Below are 22530 nucleotides of genomic sequence, written 5' to 3'. Positions count from 1 at the left end.
AAGTTGGGTTGAATTCCCAGGGGCCAAGTTTCTGCGGAAGGCGAATCCCACCTTTGCTATGTAAAGTCGACTAGGCCACGCCCATAACCAAGGTGGGGGCTATTAAGAGGGAGTCTGCTTCCTGCCCTTAAATATATATATATATTTCCCCATTTCTGATCCAGGGGAAATATAATATTCTGCCTTTTCAATATTTCAAGATCCACGACCTCCGCGATCTCGAGGCTGCCCCTCTTGTTAACCCGCGGCGAGATCCCGAAGGGCGTTGTAACTCCTTGGTTTTCCTTCCTCCAGCCCATGGGCATCATGTCCATCTTGGAAGAGGAATGCATGTTCCCCAAGGCCAGCGACATGACCTTCAAGGCCAAACTCTACGACAACCACCTGGGCAAGTCGGCCAACTTCGGCAAAGCGCGAGTCATCAAGGGCAAACCCGAGGCCCACTTCGCCCTGGTCCACTATGCCGGCACGGTGGACTACAACATCAACGGGTGGCTCCAGAAAAACAAGGACCCCCTCAACGAGACCGTGGTCGGCCTCTACCAGAAGTCAGCCATGAAGCTCCTGGCCAATCTCTTTGCCAACTACGCCGGAGCGGACGCACGTAAGGGAAAATGGGTGTGCGGTGGAGGGGATGGGTGGGGAGGAGGCCGGAGATAAGAGAGGAGGCCCCCGATGCCTTCAAACCAACCTTCTGGTCTACGAGATTGAAGGCTAGGAGCGGAAGGACTCGTCTTCGCTCCTCAGCCTTCCAGGTAGGGAGAAAGGAAGCCAAGCGTGACTGTATGGAACGTGGGGTGGACAGATGAGAGAGAGAGGAAGAGAGGGTGGGATGGAGAGGGAGGAAGAGGGAGAGAGGGAGGAGAAGGGAGAGAAGGAGAGAGAGAGAGAGGAAGAGAGGGTGGGAGGGAGAGGTAGGGAAAGGGAGAGAGGGGAGAAGGAGAGGGAAGGGGAAAAGGAGAGAGAGAGGAAGAGGAAGAGAGGGAGAGGGGGAGAGAGAGGAAGAGAGGGAGGGATGGAGAGGTAGGGAGAGGGAGAGGGAGGGGAAGGGAGAGAAAGGGAGAGAGAGAGAGAGGAAGAGAGGGTGGGAGGGAGAGGGGGAAGAAGGGAGAGGGAGGGGAAAGGGGGAAAGGAGAGAGAGAGAGGAAGAGGAAGAGAGGGTGGGAGGGAGGGTGAGAGAGAGAGTGAGAGTGAGAGGGAGGGGAAGGGAGACAGAGAGGAAGAGGGGGTGGGAGAGAGAAGGAGGGATAGGGAGAGAGGGAAGAAGGGAGTGGGAGGGGGAAAAGGAGAGAGAGAGGAAGAGGAAGACAGGGAGGGAGGAAGGGGGAGAGGGGGAGAGAGAGGGAGTGAGGGAGGGGAAGGGAGAGAGGGGGAGAGAGATGAAGAGAGGGAGAGAGAGAGGAAGAGAGGGAGGGAGAGGGAGAAAGGGAGAGAGAGAGAGGAGGAGAGGGAGGGAGGGAAAGGGAGAGAAGGAGGGGTAGAGGGAGGGAGAGAGGAAGAGAAGGTGGGAGGAAGAGGGAGGGAAGGAGAGGGAGGGTGAGGGGAGGAGAGAGCGGGAGAGGGAGGGAAGGAGAGGGAGGGGAGGGGAGAGAGAGCGGGAGAGGGAGAGAAGAGGAGGGAGGGTGAGGGGAGGAGAAGGAGGGTGAGGGGAGGAGAGAGCGGGAGAGGGAGGGAAGGAGAGGGAGAGGGAGGGAAGGAGAGGGAGGGGAGGAGGAGAGCGGGAGAGGGAGAGAAGAGGAGGGAGGGTGAGGGGAGGAGAAGGAGGGTGAGGGGAGGAGAGAGCGGGAGAGGGAGGGAAGGAGAGGGAGGGGAGGAGGGGGAGGGGAGGAGAGAGCGGGAGAGGGAGAGAAGAGGAGGGAGGGTGAGGGGAGGAGAAGGAGGGTGAGGGGAGGGAGAGAGCGGGAGAGGGAGGGAAGGAGAGGGAGGGGAGGAGAGAGCGGGAGAGGGAGAGAAGAGGAGGGAGGGTGAGGGGAGGAGAGCGCGGGAGAGGGAGGGAAGGAGAGAGGGAGAGGGAGGGAAGGAGAGGGAGGGGGGAAGGAGAGGAGAGGGAGAGAGCGGGAGAGAGGGAGAGAAGAGGAGGGAGGGGAGGGGAGGAGGGGGAAGGAGAGAGGGAGAGGAGGGAAGGAGAGGGAGAGGGAGGGAAGGAGAGGGGAGGGGGGAGGAGAGAGCGGGAGAGGGAGAGAAGAGGAGGGAGGGTGAGGGGGAGGAGGGTGAGGGGAGGAGAGAGCAGGAGAGGGAGGGAAGGAGAGGGAGGGGAGGAGAGAGCGGGAGAGGGAGAGAAGAGGAGGGAGGGTGAGGGGAGGAGAAGGAGGGTGAGGGGAGGAGAGAGCAGGAGAGGGAGGGAAGGAGAGGGAGGGGAGGAGAGAGCGGGAGAGGGAGAGAAGAGGAGGGAGGGTGAGGGGAGGAGAGAGCGGGAGAGGGAGGGAAGGAGAGGAGAGGGAGGGAAGGAGAGGGAGGGGAGGAGAGAGCGGGAGAGGGAGAGAAGAGGAGGGAGGGGAGGGTGAGGGGAAGGAGAAGGAGGTGAGGGGAGGAGAGAGCGGGAGAGGGAGGGAAGGAGAGGGAGGGGAGGAGAGAGCGGGAGAGGGAGAGAAGAGGAGGGAGGGTGAGGGGAGGAGAGAGTGGGAGAGGGAGGGAAGGAGAGGGAGAGGGAGGGAAGGAGAGGGAGGAGAGGAGAGAGCGGGAGAGGGAGAGAAGAGGAGGGAGGGTGAGGGGAGGAGAAGGAGGGTGAGGGGAGGAGAGCGGCGGGAGAGGGAGGGAAGGAGAGGGAGGGGAGGAGAGAGCGGGAGAGGGAGAGAAGAGGAGGAGGGTGAGGGGAGGAGAGAGAGGGAGAGGGAGGGAAGGAGAGGGAGAGGGAGGGAAGGAGGAGAGGGAGAGGGAGGGAAGGAGGGGAGAGGGAGGGAAGGAGAGGGAGGGGAGGAGAGAGCGGAGAGGGAGAGAAGAGGAGGGAGGGTGAGGGGAGGAGAAGGAGGGTGAGGGGAGGAGAGAGCGGGAGAGGGAAGGAAGGAGAGGCTGCTTTTCATCCATCTTTCTCTCCTCCCTTCGGCAGCGTTGGAGTCCAAGGGGAAGGGGACTCATAAGAAGAAGGGCTCTTCCTTCCAGACGGTGTCGGCCTTGCACAGGGTAAGGAGAGCCCAACCCTTGGTGGGAGGGGGCCGTCAGGGACCTTCCGCGGAGGGGTCCTCTCCCTTGGATGATTCCCTCTTCCTTCTGGACGGTCGCCGTCCATCCGAGGCCTCGTCTGATCTCGAGTTTGGGTGCCTCCTTCAGCCATTGGTCTTCCTCTCTTCCTTTTCCTTCCTTCCTTCCTTTCCCTCTCCTCCTCTCCCCTGTACTCCCTTCCTCTCTACTTTCCTTCCCCTTTCTAACCCCTTCCTTCCTTCTTCCCTCTCTCCCTCCTCTCCTCCACTCTCCTTTCTTCCTCTGCCAACTTTTCCTTCTTTCTCTCCTCTAACTTTCCTCCCTCTCCCTCCCTTTCCTTATTCATCCTCCCCTCCCTCTCTCCCTCCTTCCCCTCCCTTATCCATCCTCTCCTCTCCTCCCCTCCCTCTCTCCCTCCTCCCCTTCCCTTATCCATCCTCCCCTCCCACTCTCCCTCCTTCCCCTTCCCTTATCCATCCTCTCCTCTCATCCCCTCCCCTCCCTCTCTCCCTCCTCCCCTTCCCTTATCCATCCTCCTCTCCCTCTCTCCCTCCTTCCCCTCCCTTATCCATCCTCTCCTCTCATCCCCTCCCCTCCCTCTCTCCCTCCTCCCCTTCCCTTATCCATCCTCCCCTCCCTCTCTCCCTCCTTCCCCTCCCTTATCCATCCTCTCCTCTCCTCCCCTCCCTCTCTCCCTCCTCCCCTTCCCTTATCCATCCACCCTCCCTGTTTATCTCCTTTCTTTCTCGCCTCGCTGAAGTTCTTCCCCACCAACCTCTGTAAACCATCGGCCCATTCTTGCATTTTCCCCCTTTCCCTTCCCTTCCCCTCCTCCCTTCCCCCACCCCTTCCTCAGTTTCCCCCATTCCTCCTCCTTTCCCTGTAAGCGTAAAACTCCCACTCTCCTTCTCTGCCCTCCACCCAGGAGAACCTCAACAAACTGATGACCAACCTGCGCTCCACCCACCCCCACTTCGTCCGCTGCATTATCCCCAACGAGACCAAAACGCCAGGTGAGACCTCACCCCCAGACCTCAAGCTCCTCCATGCCCGCCCATTTTCATCTAGCGACTCTGGGTGGGTTGTGGCCCACCAGCGACCAGCAGAGCCAGCAGCCGATTCGGACATTGAGGAGGGTTGGGGAAGAACCTGGGCCAGTCCTGGAGTCTGGGGAAGGCTCCGATGAGGGCTCTGTGTCGGAGGCAGAGAGGGGGACAGGACCGTCTGACAGTTATCAGCTGCCTTCAGAGTCCGACAACAGTGAGGCAGAAGAACAGCTGGAGCCTGTTCCCAGTGTGCCCATGAGTCTGGGGGAGGCTCTGAGGAGGGCTCTGTGTTGGAGGCAGAGAGGGGGTCAAGGCCGTCTGACAGTTATCAGCTGCCTTCGGAGTCCGACAACAGTGAGGCAGAAGAACAGCTGGAGCCTGTTCCCAGTGTGCCCATGAGTCTGGGGGAGGCTCTGAGGAGGGCTCTGTGTCGGAGGCAGAGAGGGGGTCAAGGCCGTCTGACAGTTATCAGCTGCCTTCGGAGTCCGACAACAGTGAGGCAGAAGAACAGCTGGAGCCTGTTCCCAGTGTGCCCATGAGTCTGGGGGAGGCTCTGAGGAGGGCTCTGTGTCGGAGGCAGAGAGAGGGCCAGGGCCATCCGACAGTTATCAGCTGCCTTCGGAGTCTGACATCAGTGAGGCAGAAGAACAGTTGGAGCCTGTTCCCAGTGTGCACATGCGCAGAGTCGCCAGACGAAGGGAAAGGCTAAGGAACAGGGGTCGACTTGGGAGTAAGGCCACCAGTGGACGGTGAACGGCCCCTCCCAGAGGAAGTAAACCTCCAGGCCTGGGGGCTGCTGACTCTCCACCTGAGGGCTGACGGACGGCCCAGGCGCTGTCTCTGTCTCTCTGACAGCTCCACTTCCTCTTCCCCTCTTGGAGCTCCCAAGTTGCCCTGATGCTGATCCTGAACTCCCACACCTCCTCCTCCTCCTCCTCCTCCTCCTCCTCCTCTGATTCGGCAGCTGGAGGGGCCGGTGGCCGACAGGCCACAACAGTAGTGTAGTGTAGTGCAATGTAGAGTAGAGTAGAGTAGGAGTAAAGTGGAATGGAATGGAACAGAACGGAACAAAACAGAATGGAATAGAATAGAGGTAAAGGTAAGAATAGAATTAACTATGGAATGGAATGGAATGGAATGGAATAGGAATAGAATAGAATGGAATAGAGGTAAGAATAGAATAAAATAGAATGGAATGGAATGGAATGGAATAGAATAGAATAGAATAGAATAGAATAGAATAGAATAGAATAGAGGTCAGAATAGAATAGAATAGAATAGAATAGAATAGAATAGAATAGAATAGAATAGAATAGAATAGAATAGAATAGAATAGAAAAGAATAGAATAGAATAGAATAGAATAGAATAGAATAGAATAGAATAGAATAGAATAGAGGTAAGAATAGAATTAAATATGGAATGGAATGGAATAGAATAGAATAGAATAGAATAGAATAGAATAGAGGTAAGAATAGAATTAAATATGGAATGGAATGGAATGGAATGGAATAGAATAGAATAGAATAGAATAGAATAGAATAGAATGGAATGGAATGGAATGGAATGGAATGGAATGGAATGGAATGGAATAGAATAGAATAGAATAGAATAGAATGGAATAGAATAGAATAGAATAGAGGTAAGAATAGAATAGAATAGAATAGAATAGAGGTAAGAATAGAATTAAATATGAAATGGAATGGAATAGAATGGAATAGAATAGAATGGAATAGAATAGAATGGAATAGAATAGAATAGAGATAAGAATAGAACAGAACAGAATAGAATAGAATAGAATAGAATAGAATAGAGGTAAGAATAGAATTAAATATGGAATGGAATGGAATAGAATAGAATAGAATAGAATAGAATAGAATTAAATATGGAATGGAATGGAATGGAATAGAATAGAATGGAATGGAATGGAATGGAATGGAATAGAATAGAATAGAATAGAATAGAATAGAATAGAATAGAATAGAATAGAATAGAATAGAATAGAATAGAATAGAATAGAATAGAGGTAAGAATAGAATTAAATATGGAATGGAATGGAATGGAATGGAATAGAATGGAATAGAATAGAATAGAATAGAATAGAATAGAATAGAATAGAGGTAAGAATAGAATTAAATATGGAATGGAATGGAATGGAATGGAATGGAATAGAATAGAATAGAATAGAATAGAATAGAATAGAATAGAATAGAATAGAATAGAATAGAATAGAATAGAGGTAAGAATAGAATTAAATATGGAATGGAATGGAATAGAATAGAATGGAATAGAATGGAATAGACTGGAATGGAATGGAATAGAATAGAATAGAATAGAATAGAATAGAATAGAATAGAATAGAATAGAATAGAATAGAATAGAATAGAATAGAATAGAATAGAATAGAATAGAATAGAATAGAGGTAAGAATAGAATAGAATAGAATAGAATAGAGGTAAGAATAGAATTAAATATGGAATGGAATGGAATAGAATAGAATAGAATAGAATAGAATAGAATAGAATAGAATAGAGGTAAGAATAGAATAGAATAGAATAGAATAGAGGTAAGAATAGAATTAAATATGGAATGGAATGGAATGGAATAGAATAGAATAGAATAGAGGTAAGAATAGAATTAAATATGGAATGGAATAGAATAGAATAGAATGGAATAGAATGGAATAGAATAGAATAGAACAGAGGTAAGAATAGAATAGAATAGAATAGAATAGAATAGAGGTAAGAATAGAATTAAATATGGAATAGAATAGAATGGAATAGAATAGAATAGAGGTAAGAATAGAATAGAATAGAATAGAATAGAATAGAGGTAAGAATAGAATTAAATATGGAATGGAATGGAATAGAATAGAATAGAATAGAGGTAAGAATAGAATAGAATAGAATAGAATAGAATAGAATAGAATAGAATAGAATAGAATAGAGGTAAGAATAGAATTAAATATGGAATGGAATGGAATAGAATAGAATAGAACAGAATAGAATAGAATAGAATAGAATAGAATAGAGGTAAGAATAGAATTAAATATGGAATGGAATGGAATGGAATAGAATAGAATAGAATAGAATAGAATAGAGGTAAGAATAGAATAGAATAGAGGTAAGAATAGAATTAAATATGGAATAGAATAGAATGGAATAGAATAGAATAGAGGTAAGAATAGAATAGAATAGAATAGAATAGAATAGAGGTAAGAATAGAATTAAATATGGAATGGAATGGAATAGAATAGAATAGAATAGAGGTAAGAATAGAATAGAATAGAATAGAATAGAATAGAATAGAATAGAATAGAGGTAAGAATAGAATTAAATATGGAATGGAATGGAATAGAATAGAATAGAATAGAACAGAATAGAATAGAATAGAATAGAGGTAAGAATAGAATTAAATATGGAATGGAATGGAATGGAATGGAATAGAATAGAATAGAAATAGAATAAAGGTAAAGGTAAGAATAGAATTAAATATAGAATGGAATGGGATAGAATAGAATAGAATATAGAACGGAATGGACTAATAACTTTATTGTCACTTTGAATGTACACTAATCAGCATACATTAAAGTGAAATTTTGTTGCATTCAGCTCTCAAAGGGGTTATCGCCTCCAATATACATTACATAGTATAACAGGATACTGTAAATAAAGAAATAAAGAAATAAAGGATTATGCATATACCCACATATGTGGTATGTCTGGTTATACTGAACTGGTAAGCCGTATGGATGGCATCCTGTTAGGAAAGGTCCCCTCATCGTCTTCCGATACTTCCTCAATGAGGACTGGCTTCTTATTTTCGCGCCTACCGGCTTTTTCTCCATCTTCTGCAGGGATGATAGACAATGCTTTGGTCATGCACCAACTGCGTTGTAACGGAGTGTTGGAAGGGATCCGTATCTGCCGGAAAGGATTCCCTAACCGGATCCTCTATGGGGATTTCCGGCAAAGGTAAGCCCGGACTTCAGGAATTTGGGGATGGGCTTTTGAGACCTTTGGAAAAGCCATTTAAAAAAAAAAGATTAAAGAAAAAAACCATGACTTTCATTTCTATTTGGAAATCATTTCTGGACTTTGTGCTCGAGGTGGGGAAAAAACTTGGAAACCGTTTCTGGACTTTGTGCTCGAGGTGGGGAAAAATTTGGAAACCGTTTCTGGACTTTGTGCTCGAGGAGGGGAAAAACTTGGAAACCGTTTCTGGACTTTGTGCTCGAGGTGGGGGGGGGGAATGAAAAAAATGAAATTTTGATTTTGGGGTCTACCGATTAGACAGGTTTGCTGTTATAGAAATGGCTACAGGCAGTCCTCGACTTACGGCAACAATTGAGCCCCACTTTTTTTGTTGCTAAGTGAGACATTTGTCAAGTGAATTTTGGTCCCGTTTTTACGACCTTCCTTGCCACAGTTGTTAAGCAAATCCGTGCCATTGTTAAATTAGGAACACCGTTGTTAAGCGAATCTGGCTTCCCCCCGTTGACTTGGCTTATCAGAAGGTCGCAAAAAGGGATCAGGTGGCCCAGGGACACTGCAATGGTTGTAAATGTGAGTCAGTTCTCAAAGCGTCTGAATTTTGACCAGGTGACGGTGGGGATGGCGCAGCAGTTGAAAATGTGAAAAATGATCCTACGTCACATTTTTTCAGTGCCGTTGTGACTTCAAACAGTCACTAAATGAACTGCTGTAAGTTGAGGACTAGCTGTATCTAAAAGTGAAAAGTGCCAAATATCTTGGCAGAAGATATTTCTTTTAAAAAATGGCATTTTCTGAATGAAAAATTCAGAAGAGGGACTGGTGACTCTCCCTTGCTTTTTTTTTTTTTGAGGTACCGCATCCTGAACCCGGCGGCCATTCCGGAGGGTCAGTTCATCGACAGCCGGAAGGGGGCAGAGAAACTCCTGGGCTCCCTGGACATTGACCACAGCCAGTACAAATTTGGACACACCAAGGTGAGTCAACAATTGAAAGACTCTGTTGCTTGGAACAAGATAATGGGCTTCATTCTACCCTGTTTCCCCCGAAAATAAGACCTCCCCGGGTTGCTGTTATCGTCGCTACTGCTGCTTACCGTCGCTACAGGTGGCCGCTGCTCCCGACTACTACTGGTATGGTTGTACCAGGCTGTACTGGCTGAAACCCACCACTGCTCCCCGGATAATAAGCCCAATCGCGCTTTTGAGTGCATGCGCCAAAATAAGCCCTCCCCCAAAATAAGCCCTCCCCTAAAATATTTAAATGCATGCGCAGCCGGTCCCTGCCATTTCCTGGGGGAGGGGAAACATGCCCCATGCGCCCCACATGTACCTGTCATCCCCACAGAACAGCCTCACGAAGGCTACTCCCGTAAACCCTATGTCAACTTCCCCGTGTTATGGTAGAAAGGAGGGGGAGTACATTCCCCGCGTACTGTTGGCTGAAGTCGGATCTCAGGTTACTGGAGCCGGCTCGGGAGGGGTGCATCTTACAGGGGAATGTGATTTATGACACAGAGTGAGGGGAGGGAAGGAACAGGGGGTAAAGTTCGGAAGAAAATCAAGCACAGCACAGGCTTGACTGTGAACAGATATTGCCTAATGAGCACCTGATAAATCACTGGTTTTGTACTAAAACCTTGGCTCGATAATTATGAATGAATTAGGGCATCATTAGGAAATCTGACAGGCAGCTAGCGTTGTCACCCTAGGTACCGCGCCCCTTCTCTTAGTGGTGGCCGCAAATAGAGCGGAAGGCCCAGCGATGCTAGGGCTTGAAAAGTGTGACAGAAACAGTGACAGAACCTCCAGTCCTCTCTGGATCAGCTGATCCATGGGTCGCGTGGACCTCAAAAATAATCAGACCTCCCCGAAAATAAGACCAAGCACTTATTTCAGGGGTCAAAAGAAAATAAGACCCTTGTCTTATTTTGGGGGAAAGGCGGTATAAATTCCCATTGGGTTGTGGGAGACGACGGCAGCCATCTTAGGAAGAATCTGAAGAAGAGAAAAAGATTTTAGAAAGAGCAACTAAGATGATTAAGAGGCTAAAATATGGCAGGAATTGTGTTAGAGGTGGAGATCTCGCCTCACAATCGGGAGGCTGTGAGATCGATTTCTAGGTAGAGGCAGATATTTCTCTCTCTCTGGGCACGATGGGAATATATTTGCTGAAAAAGAACTCCGCACTGGCAACAGGAAGGGCATCTGGCCAGTAGAGACTCAGCTCCATTCAGTTGCCCAGACTCCACCCCGATAGGGATTATGGGTCCGTTAAAAGAAAGAAGCTGGTTGCAGGAATTGTATGAAATGGTAGCTTCCTACCTGAGCAGGAAATTGGATTAGAAGACTCCAAGGTCCCTTCTGATTCTGTTATTCTATTATTTCTCCTGCTTGGGTGGGAGGGTTGACTGGAGTACCTCTAACGTCCTTTTCCATCTGATTATTCCCTTCTGTTGTTCTGTTATTCGTTCTATGTAGCCATCCCATCACGCCGAAAGAAAGTCTGGAATTGTGTAGGATCTCCTGCCATAGGAAGGGGGTTGAATAGAAGACCTCTAAGATCCCTTCCAACTTATTCAATCATGAAATGTCTATTTAGGGATTCTCAGTCAACCAGGTTGTGGTTGTCCCAAAGATGCTTTTTTCCCCCAAGAGGCAACTGGACTTTCTGGTTTTTCTTTGAAGACATTTCGCTTCTCATCCAAGAAGGTTCTTCAGCTCTGACTGGATGGTGGGTGATCCTTCCATTCCCCACCATCCAGTCAGAGCCGAGGAAGTGAGAAGCGAAACATCTTCAAAGGAAAACTAGAAAGTTCAGTTGCCTCTTGAAAAAGCAACGTTGGGACTTATTATTCAATGTTGACATTGTGAGGAAAGGAGGGGGGAGTGCATTCCACGCATACTTTTGGCTAGAGTCGGATCTCAGATTCCCGCAGCAGACTTGGGAGGGGGGCACCTCATTGGGGAATGTGATTTATGACACAGACTGAGGGGAGGGAAGGAACAGGGGTAAAGTTCAGCTATAATTCAAATGAGGCTCAGATCTGACTGCAATAAGGTCTTGCCAAAATAGTGCTCCTAATAAATGACTAGTTTTCCTTTGAAACTCGGCTCGAGGCTCATGAATCAATTAGGGCATTTTTTGGAAACCTGACAGTATGTTTCTATGTTCTCATCTGCTTCCATCCAGGTGTTCTTCAAGGCTGGTCTCCTGGGACTGCTGGAGGAAATGAGGGACGAACGCCTCTCCCGGATCATCACTCGCATCCAAGCCCAATCCCGCGGTGTGTTGGCCAGGATGGAATTCAAGAAGATCATGGAACGGAAGTAAGTCCATTGGTGGTCGTCCTGGGTAGGGTTCTTTCCTCTGGAGGAGGTCCTTTTCGGCGGTGAACTCTCTGCTAAGGCCTTCTGTGACCATTTCTGGGTTCCCTCACTGTTCTGAACCCCCTCCCCAACGCCTGTGAATAAACCAGAACACAGGCTTGGCTGTTTGCCACTGTTTAATTACTGAGATAACGAATCCTTTGGCTGAGAGCCCAGACAACTCACGTTCAATAGAGTAGCTCTGCAGCAACCCAGATAATTCAAATGAAGCAACGCAGACAGTCCAAACGAACAGACACGGCTAGAATACACAGATAGATTTTCGTAACTACTAATTCGAACGGTTGTTTCCTGCAAATGTCCCCTCCCAACGCCTCACTTATAATCTCTCTTGGGAGGGGCCAATCCGCCACCACCTGTGCTTAATCATCTTCTGTGAGTCTCCCTACGGAGTTGCTGCTTCCGTTTCTCAGCCCTTCTCAATCTAGCATCAGGGGCAATCTGCCTTTGATCCTCCCCACTGCTCCATGCCTCAGGCGCCTCCTGGTGACCAACCAGCCTCTCTGGTCCCTGCTCTGAGTATGAACCCTGCACAGGGTCCTCCACATCATCCAGGGCAGACTCATATGGTTCCTCGCTATCCGAGTCCATCAGCAGCTCAACCGGATCCTGCTGGGCCACAACACTCACTCATCTTGGTTCAAACATAGACCCAGTTCTACTGTTGCGGGCTGGATTCAGTGGGGGTATTCAGCCGGATCAGATCGGTTCAGTCGAACCGGTTGTAGCACCCTGTGGGTGAACCTGCCCACTTGCCCCAGCTCTTTGCCGTCCTATTTATCCACATGTGTGCAAGCCGTGCACGTTTCAGTGCGTGGTGAACCGGTGTTAAAATCATGTGAAACCCACTTCTGGCTGGATTCTTAATTCTGCTAGGCCTCGTCATGATTTGGAGAACGTGAATGGATGAAGGGAGGGTTTGGTATAAAGATACTCTTTGTTTTGAAGTAGCTTCCAGATTTATAGGAAGAACGAGATGCCTCCAGATTTATTTATTATTTATTATTTCAAATTTATTTGAATGTATGAAATACCGTATTTTTCAGAATATGAGATGCACCTTTCCCACCCCCCCAAAAAAGAGGGTGAAAATCTAGGTGTGTTTTATATACCGAATACAGCATTTTTGGCCTCTCAAATCCCTGCCCCTTCATAAAAATGGACCTGCAGAGGGTTCGGGAGGCCAGAAAAATGCTCCTGCGGGCTGGGGAGGGCGAAAACGAGTGAAAAATGGTCCGTTTCTTTGCTCGTCCCTCCCCCAGCCCCCAGGAGCACTCTACAAGCCTCCTAAAGGCTATGCATGCCCCTTTTTTTGGCAAAAACAGGTCCATTTTCGCAAAAACCAGCCCATTTTTTGCTTATTTTTGCCCCCTCCCCAGTCACAGGAGGACTTTGCAGGCCTCTCAAACTCCCTGCATGCCCCGCTTTTCACAAAAAATGAGGCGTGCAGAGGGTTTAGGAGGTCTGCAGAGTGCAAAAACTTTTTTTAAATTTACCTCTTCAAAATCTTGGTGCGTCATCTACTCCGGTGCGTCTTATACTCCGAAAAATGCGGTAGCTTCTTGTCCACTTAGATCAGATTTCCGTAATGTTTATGGAACAGAGAAGTTCTGAAACTTGAGAATATCTGTAGCTCAGCTTGAATGATTGGGTTCACAGTTGACGATGAGTTTCACATTTTGTTACCACTGGTTCGCCCCACATGCGGACCCCTTCCATACATGTTACCTGCCTTCCGTGCATGTGCTTTGCTCACAGGCGTGCCTTCCGCGCATGCGCTCAGCCTCAAAAATGTGCTTAAATAGGACAGCATAGAGCTGGGGCAGGGGAGCAGGCCCAATCACGATTTCCACTATTGGTTTGAGTAAACCAGTCCAAACCGGCTGAATACCACTGTGAAGTTTCCAAAAGGTGACCTAATTAATTTACGAGCCTCGAGACAAAGTTCAAAAGAAATCCAGTCATTTATTAGGATCAACATTTTGGCATGTTCTTCTGCGGAGCTGAAACTGATTTCCGGTTTATGGTCCCTGCACTTTAGCCCTGTGTCTCCCCTCCCCTCAGTCTGTGTCATAAATCATATCCACCAACGAGGTGCTGCAGCAGGCTGGTGAACTTTGCACCCCACACGCCGGCTGTAGAAATATGAGATCCGACTCTGGTCGAAGGTATGCATGGAATTCTCCTCCCTTTTCTATGTCAACTTGATAATAGTCATGGTTTACAAGTTGAACAACCACCTCTGTTCTTGGTGTTCTCCAAGCTGGTTTGTTTCCTTGCAGACGTCTCCTCACCATGCTTGGTAACCTCGTCAGTGCATGGGAAAGCCTATGACATCAAGGTCTGTGATCCTTTGGTCTGATGGTCCTCCCCTCTACACTTATTTTGCAGGGAATCCCTGCTAGTGATTCAATACAACATCCGGGCTTTCATGGTAGTGAAGAACTGGCCCTGGATGAAGTTGTTCTTCAAGATCAAACCGCTGTTGAAGAGCGCAGAGACAGAGAAAGAGTTGGTGGCCATGAAGGAAGAGTTGGCCAAGTTGAAAGAGGCCTTGGAGAAGTCGGAAACCCGTCGGAAGGAGCTGGAGGAGAAGATGGTCTCCTTGTTGCAGGAGAAGAACGACCTACAATTACAAGTTCAGACAGTAAGTCACAAAGGGGTCCTCCTCATAGCTAGGTTGTGATGTTAGGTCAAGAACAATGTTGACCACATGACAATCCAAGCCCAAAATTGATGAAAAAGTATATCATTATTTATTAAAATTTAAAACGGAAGAAGAAACTGTGAAAGCAATGACGATAACAGGGCGACAAATTTTGGGTACACTATAGAATTGGCGGAACGGGAAAAAATTGGGAAATAATACAATACAATACAATACAATACAATAGTAGAGTTGGAAGGGACCTTGGAGGTCTTCTAGTCCAACCCCCTGCCTAGGCAGGAAACCCTACACCGTTCCAGACAAATGGCTATCCAACATCCTCTTAAAGACTTCCAGTGTTGGGGCATTCGCAACTTCTGTTCCACTGATGAATTGTTCTAACTGTCAGGAAGTTTCTCCTCAGTTCTAAGTTGCTTCTCTCCTTGATTAGTTTCCACCCATTGCTTCTTGTTCTACCCTCAGGTGCCTTGGAGAATAGCTTGACTCCCTCTTCTTTGGGGCAACCCCTGAGATATTGGAATAATGCTATCATGTCTCCCCTGGTCCTTCTTTCTCTTAAGCTAAACATACCCAGTTCCTGCAACCGTTCTTCATATGTTTTAGTCTCCAGTCCCCTAATCATCTTTGTTGAAATAAATGACAAATTAACGATGGCAACGGCACGTAGAGAGCACATGTACAAGATGTTCTACAGGTGGCACCTTCCACCAGCGAGAATTGCGAAAATGTTCCCGGACTGCTCACCTATCTGTTGGAACTGCAACCAACAACATGGAACATATTCCCATATGTGGTGGACTTGCACCTCTGCGAAAAAAATATTGGGAAATAATACAATACAATACAATACAATACAATAGCAGAGTTGGAAGGCACCTTGGAGGTCTTCTAGTCCAACCCCCTGCCTAGGCAGGAAACCCTATACCATTTCAGACAAATGGCTATCCAACATCTTCTTAAAGACTTCCAGTGTTGGGGCATTCACATCTTCTGGAGGCAACTTCTGTTCTACTGATGAATTGTTCTCACTGTCAGGAAATTTCTCCTCAGTTCTAAGTTGCTTCTCTCCTTGATTAGTTTCCACCCATTGCTTCTTGTTCTACCCTCAGGTGCCTTGGAGAATAGCTTGACTCCCTCTTCTTTGTGGCAACCCCTGAGATATTGGAAGACTGCTATCATGTCTCCCCTAGTCCTTCTTTCTCTTAAGCTAAACATACCCAGTTCCTGCAACCGTTCTTCATAAGTATTAGCCTCCAGTCCCCTAGTCCTCTTTGTTGAAATAAATGACAAATTAACGATGGCAACGGCACGTAGAGAGCACATGTACAAGATGTTCTACAGGTGGCACCTTCCACCAGCGAGAATTGCGAAAATGTTCCCGGACTGCTCACCTATCTGTTGGAACTGCAACCAACAACATGGAACATATTCCCATATGTGGTGGACTTGCACCTCTGCGAAAAAAATATTGGGAAATAATACAATACAATACAATACAATACAATAGCAGAGTTGGAAGGCACCTTGGAGGTCTTCTAGTCCAACCCCCTGCCTAGGCAGGAAACCCTATACCATTTCAGACAAATGGCTATCCAACATCTTCTTAAAGACTTCCAGTGTTGGGGCATTCACATCTTCTGGAGGCAACTTCTGTTCTACTGATGAATTGTTCTCACTGTCAGGAAATTTCTCCTCAGTTCTAAGTTGCTTCTCTCCTTGATTAGTTTCCACCCATTGCTTCTTGTTCTACCCTCAGGTGCCTTGGAGAATAGCTTGACTCCCTCTTCTTTGGGGCAACCCCTGAGATATTGGAAGACTGCTAACATGTCTCCCCTGGTCCTTCTTTCTCTTAAGCTAAACATACCCAGTTCCTGCAACCGTTCTTCATAAGTATTAGCCTCCAGTCCCCTAGTCCTCTTTGTTGAAATAAATGACAAATTAACGATGGCAAGGGCACGTAGAGAGCACATGTACAAGATGTTCTACAGGTGGCACCTTCCACCAGCGAGAATTGCGAAAATGTTCCCGGACTGCTCACCTATCTGTTGGAACTGCAACCAACAACATGGAACATATTCCCATATGTGGTGGACTTGCACCTCTGCGAAAAAAATATTGGGAAATAATACAATAAAAGATTGGCTAGAGGAGATGACTGCATACCAAATTGCACAAAAACCTGATTTATTTATTTTTTTTAGGAATTATAAAAGGAAATTAGGAAAAAAAAAATAGATTAGATATTTGATTCTACACACGATCCCGGCAGCGAGAATTACCTCCGCACAAAAAATAATTATACACCAACAAAAGAAAAGGGAATTTAAAAAACAAAAAGGAATGTGCACAGATGGATAGGCTCACGAAAGAACTAAAAGAGAAAGAAGAATCTGAATATTACTCCGTATGGAGTTTATGGTATTATTGGCTAGAGGAAAAGGATTGGAGGGGGGCGGGGGGCAGGAAAGCAAAAAAGGAAGGAAGGAAGGAAGATCAATCATTGATAAAGATGTTGAAGAGTACTGGGCTTTACCCCAAGGCTCTGTTTTGGGCCCAGGACTCTTCAACATCTTCATCAATGATTTGGATGAGGGAATACATGGGGAACTCATCAAATTTTCAGATGACACCAAGCTGGCAGGAATAGCCAACACTCCAGAAGATAGGCTAAAGATACAGAAGGATCTTGACAAACTTGAACATTCGGCACTATCTAATAAAATGAAATTCAATGCCTCATCTAGTCTGACTTTAGGCGTTTTATGATCACTCGAGCAGAGTTAAGCAAGGCTTAAAAGCCTAAAAATTCCTGACGTAGGTGAGGCACGTAGTTCTCCTGCCTCATAGTAGAGGGCGCAAAGGAGAAAAACAAATGTTGTCGCTTTAAATCGGAACTGAGCGTGCCTGGCTGTGGAATTCGGGGAGTTGAAGTCTAACAAAATTTGAAACCCACCACTGTGTCTGTGCCTCACCAGCCATAAACCTCACCGCACGTCACTGCCGGTGGTAAACCTAAGAGAATCCCACCGCTGGTGGACTTCAATTCCCAGGATTCTCCATCCAGCGTAGACTTCTGGGAGTTGAAGTCCGCTCGTCTTCAAGTGGCCAAGGTTGAGGCATTCCATACTGAGGGGGTGAGTCAGTTCTTCATCTCTCCTTCTGCTCTCTTTTTAGGAGCAAGACAACCTGAACGACGCCGAGGAACGCTGCGACCAGCTGATCAAAAACAAGATCCAGCTGGAGGCCAAGGTGAAGGAGATAACCGAACGGCTTGAGGACGAAGAGGAGATGAACGCCGAACTGACCGCCAAGAAGCGGAAGCTGGAAGACGAATGTTCGGAACTCAAGAAAGATATAGATGACCTGGAGTTGACCTTGGCCAAGGTGGAGAAGGAGAAGCACGCCACGGAGAACAAGGTGAGGATGGATTTGGTGTGGAATCCAAAGTCTATTAGGTATGGAAATGCTGACCTTGGGTGGGGAGGAGGAGGAGGAGGAGGAGGAGGAGGAGGAGGAGGAGGAGGAGGAGGAAGACTGTGAGGTCCTCGGTGCTCTCCGAGCTCGGTTGTTTTCTTGCAGACATTTCATTACCAAACTAGGTAGCATCATCAGGGCTAGAAGGGAGTGGGTTTATGGAGAGGAGGAGGAGGAGGAGGGCTGTGGGGTCCTTAGTTTCTCTCTGAGCTTGGTTGTTTTCCTCCAGATGTTTCATGACCCACTTAGAGAACATCATCAGTGGTTAGAAGGAAGCAGGCTTGCTCTGTTTATAAAGAGAGCAAACCCACCTCCCTTCTAGCACTGATCATGTTACCTAGTTGGGTCATGAAATGTCTGTGGGGAAAACAACCAAGCTCAGAGAGCACCAATGATCCCACAATCTATCAATATAAAAAATGTCTGCGTGTCCCAGCATAACTCTGGAACGCCTCGAGCAACTTCAACCTAACTTGGTACACAGATGACTTCCTCTCTGGAAACAAATACCGTGGGGGTAAGACACCCCTAACACCCCTCGGGGTGTGTGTTAAGATACAGCCTGTTGTGCCTTAAAATGGCTTCTACCGTCCTGCCGTAAAATGGCTTCTACTGTACAGCACGGTGGAGTTGCCATGGTAACGGCTTCACAGTACTCCACAAGGCGGCTCCCTCTAGTAAGGGGAAATATCTAACATTAGAAATTACGTTTGGTCCGGACATTTTCCTCCTATAAATAAATACCCGCGCAACGCCAGGTTATCGGCTAGTTAGAAATATCTGCACACCAGTGGCGGGTTGCTAACCAGTTTACTACCGGTTTGCTGTTGCTCTCGCACAAAACGCTTGTGTGCATGCACACAAGTGTCCAGGCGGGTGAGCGGAGACTCCCGTCACTGCCACTACCGGTCCGGCTGAACCGGGCTGAACCGGCAGCAATCCACCTTTGGTGCGCTCCCTCTCTCTCTCTCTCTCTCTCTCTCTCTCTCTCTCTCTCTCTCTCTCTCTCTCTCTCTCTCTCTCTCTCTCTCTCTCTCTCTCTCTCTCTCTCTCTCTCTCTCTCTCTCACACACACACACACACACACACACACACACACACACACACAAATAGTTGCCCTTGTTAGGGTGTGAATTCCGCTCTGAATTATCAGAGTGTGGACCGTGGAATTTCCTTGCAGCATACTTTTGAAATAAGCGAAAAATAAACCCGAGGCATGATCTAATAAAAAAACATTTTAATATAAAAGAAAGTAAAAATACAAACTTGCTAACTGAATTAATCACATCCAGGCAGAGCTCTGTGCCTACCTCCCTTGGCAGGCGAACAAAAGATCAGAAGAGAAAGTTAAGAAGGAATGTGGGACCTGCGCAGTAAATCATTGCCGATAAGAACTGTGGCATGCGCAATAAATCTCAGCACAGCTAGAAAACCACGTAAACGCGGTGACAGCCCTAGACTACATTCGTCCATTATTTCCCTGATACGGTACTATTTATTCCAGCGGATGATAAAAAAAAAGGTCTTTTGTGATTCGCCACTTGGATCCTTAACTAACTTTAATGCCTTGGATTTAAGCAGCAAAGTAACAAGGTTTCATTGTTCCTTAAAGAGTTGTGGATTGTGAGAGACACGATCCACTGACCTGAAGCCTCCGCTGTTAGAGGGGACCTGGGTAACTCAGTCGCCAGATCTTCAGGTGTCCACCAAGGTTTGAATTTTGAAAGCCCCCAGGGAGCTGGTGTTGATAGGTTGTCATACGACTGTAGGTGAAGAACCTGACGGAGGAAATGGCTGGTTTGGATGAGATCATCGCCAAGCTAACCAAAGAGAAGAAGGCACTCCAAGAGGCCCACCAGCAAGCTCTGGATGACCTTCAAGCTGAAGAAGACAAGGTCAACACCTTGACCAAAGCCAAAGTCAAACTGGAACAGCAGGTGGATGATGTAAGTACACCAACCTTGCCATGCCACAAATTTTGTTCGTTCCATGTTTTCCTAGAGGGAATTTCCAGGTGAGAAGATGCTAGAGCAGTGAGGGCGAATCTTTTCGGCACCGAGTGCCCAAATCGGAGGGCCAATAACTCGAAGTCCAGCTAGCTGGTGTGCGTATGCCTGTTTTTAGTCCAGTTTTGGGCTGTTTTCAAGCTGTTTTTTCGGGCCATTTTCAGGCCGTTTTTCAGGTCGTTTTCAGGTTGTTTTTGGGCTGTTTTCAGGGCTGTTTTTCAGGCCTTTTTAGCCATTTTTCAGGCCATTTTCAGGCTGGTTTTTCGGCCATTTTCAGGCCATTTGGGGGGCATTTTCAGGCTGTTTTTCTGAGCTGTTTTCGGCCATTTTCAGGCTGGTTTTTTGGCCATTTTGGGGGCATTTTCAGGCTGTTTTTCTGAGCTGTTTTTGGCCATTTTTCAGGCTGTTTTCAGGCCATTTTTAGGCTGTTTTCAGGGCCGTTTTTCAGGCCTATTTAGCCATTTTTCAGGCCATTTTCAGGCTGGTTTTTCGGCCATTTTCAGGCTGGTTTTTCGGCCATTTCCAGGCCATTTGGGGGGCATTTTCAGGCCATTTTTCTGAGCTGTTTTTGGTCATTTTTCAGGCTGTTTTCAGGCCATTTTTGGGCTGTTTTCAGGGCCATTTTTCAGGCCTTTTAAGCCATTTTCAGGCCATTTTCAGGCTGGTTTTTCAGCCATTTTCAGGCCATTTTGAGGGCATTTTCAGGCCGTTTTTCAGGTCATTTTCAGGTTGTTTTGGGGCTGTTTTCATGGCTGTTTTTCAGGCCTTTTTAGCCATTTTTCAGGCCATTTTCAGGCTGGTTTTTTGGCCATTTTCAGGCCATTTTGGGGGCATTTTCAGGCCGTTTTTCTGAGCTGTTTTTGGTCATTTTTCAGGCTGTTTTCAGGCCATTTTGGGGCTGTTTTCAGGGCAATTTTTCAGGCCTTTTTAGCCATTTTTCAGGCCATTTTCAGGCTGGTTTCTCGGCCATTTTCAGGCCATTTTGGGGGCATTTTCAGGCTGTTTTTCTGAGCTGTTTTTGGCCATTTTTCAGGCTGTTTTTCGGGCCATTTTTAGGCTGTTTTCAGGGCTGTTTTTCAGGCTGTTTTGGGTCATTTTTGGGTCATTTTCAGGCTGTTTTTCAGGCCATTTCTGGGCTATTTTCAGGCCGGTTTTCTGAGCTGTTTTTGGCTGTTTTTCAGGACATTTTTAGGCTGCTTTTCTGGGCCATTTTTGGCCATTTTCTGAGCCATTTTTAGGCTGTTTTGGGGCCATTTTCAGACCTTTTTGGCTGGTTTTCAGGCCATTTTCAGGCTGTTTTTGTGGGCCGTTTTTCGTCCTTTTTGGGGTCCTTTTCAGGCTGCTTTCCGACTGTTTTTCTCGGCTGTTTTCAGGCCTTTTTCCGGTCTTCCTCCTACAGAATTGACCTCACTGATTTGGTTTTTTCTTGTCCTGACAGCTGGAAGGTTCCTTGGAACAGGAGAAGAAGATCCGCATGGACCTGGAGCGGGCCAAGAGGAAGCTGGAAGGGGACTTGAAGCTGGCCCAAGAAAGCATCATGGATTTGGAGAACGACAGGCAACAACTTGACGAAAAGCTGAAAAAGTAGGTGTCTCGCCCTTCCAATACCCAGTTTTGGAGGTGGAAGCTGCTCTTCCATCTCTTGACCACTGGATCCAACCTGGTTCCCCTTCCTGATTCACAGGAAGGACTTTGAGTTGAGCGCCTTGAATGCTAGAATCGAAGATGAGCAATCCTTGGCCGCCCAGTTGCAGAAGAAACTCAAAGAGTTACAGGTACAAAGTCCAAGTCTACGTTGAGGGGGTTTCTCTAACAACAAAAATCTAGATCAAAACTAGACAACAGCATTTTTGGATAAGGTCCAGAACAGGGGTGTCAAACTCAATTTCATTGAGGGCCGCATCAGGGCTCTGATTGACCTTGTGGGGCCAGGTGGGCATGGCCAACTGGATGGGCATGGCCAGCTTGACAGCATTCACTGGGCATGGCTGACTGGGTGGGCGTGGCCAGCTTGATGCCACTCACTGGGCATGGCTCACTGGATGGGCATGGCCAGCTTGACGCCACACACTGCACATGGCTGACTGGATGGGCGTGGCCATCTTGATACCACTCACTGGGCATGGCTGACAGGATAGGCGTGGCCAACTTGACGCCACTCACTGGGCATGGCCGACTGAGTGGGCGCGGCCAGCTTGACACCACTCACTGGGCATGGCTGACTGGGTGGGCATGGCTAGCTTGATGTCACTGGGCATGACCGACTGGGTGGGCGTGGCCAGCTTGGCGCCCCTCTCCAAACTTTTAGCATTTTCTCTTTGCATTGGGTAGACCAGATCGGTCTCGTGGGCCAGATCCAACCACATTGTGGGCCGGATCCAGCCCACGGGCCTTGAGTTTGACACCCCAGGTCTAGAATTTCCAACACGGTGCCCACAAGTACCAAGGTTCTCACTGGTACCATTCTCTGTTTCCACTAATCAATAGCCATAATACCAAAAATGTTCTCATGGGCTGAAGTACTCAAGAACTTCTAATCTAGGTGGGTTCTACCTATTGGTGGTATTCAGCCGGTTTGGACCGGTTCAGGCAAGCAGGTACTGGCGACCTACAGGTGGGCCCCATCCACCTGCCGCTGCTCTATGCCATCCTATTTAGTCACATATTCTAAGCCGCATACATGTGTGCAAGCTGCGTGCATGGTCAGAGTTTCAGTGCGCAGCGAACCAGCAGTAAAATTAAACCCACCTCTGGTGCTATCTAAATTATTGGTTCTCCAGGACGTTTTTTTTTTTGCGTTTCCAATGTCTTTCTCTGG

The 22530-nt window shown here is 47.6% G+C and overlaps 1 protein-coding gene across 1 annotated transcript in view; it reads left to right on the top strand.

Moving 5' to 3' along the window:
* The window catches only part of MYH7 (myosin heavy chain 7), an 80802-nt gene that overhangs the window by 38664 nt on the left and 19608 nt on the right, over nt 1-22530 (top strand). Inside the window, exons 18-26 of the mRNA XM_081968902.1 lie at nt 4064-4151; nt 8040-8157; nt 9029-9152; nt 11368-11504; nt 13956-14211; nt 17407-17649; nt 19476-19652; nt 21151-21296; nt 21397-21487. Coding sequence (XP_081825028.1) covers nt 4064-4151; nt 8040-8157; nt 9029-9152; nt 11368-11504; nt 13956-14211; nt 17407-17649; nt 19476-19652; nt 21151-21296; nt 21397-21487 — 1380 coding nt within the window. The remainder of the gene's footprint in view (nt 1-4063; nt 4152-8039; nt 8158-9028; nt 9153-11367; nt 11505-13955; nt 14212-17406; nt 17650-19475; nt 19653-21150; nt 21297-21396; nt 21488-22530) is intronic.

Source organism: Natrix helvetica (assembly GCF_964273705.1).
Source record: "Natrix helvetica genome assembly, chromosome: W".
Lineage (NCBI taxonomy): Eukaryota > Metazoa > Chordata > Lepidosauria > Squamata > Natricidae > Natrix > Natrix helvetica.
The sequence above is the reverse complement of the archived record's forward strand: the minus strand, read 5'-3'. Positions and strand labels throughout refer to the sequence as shown.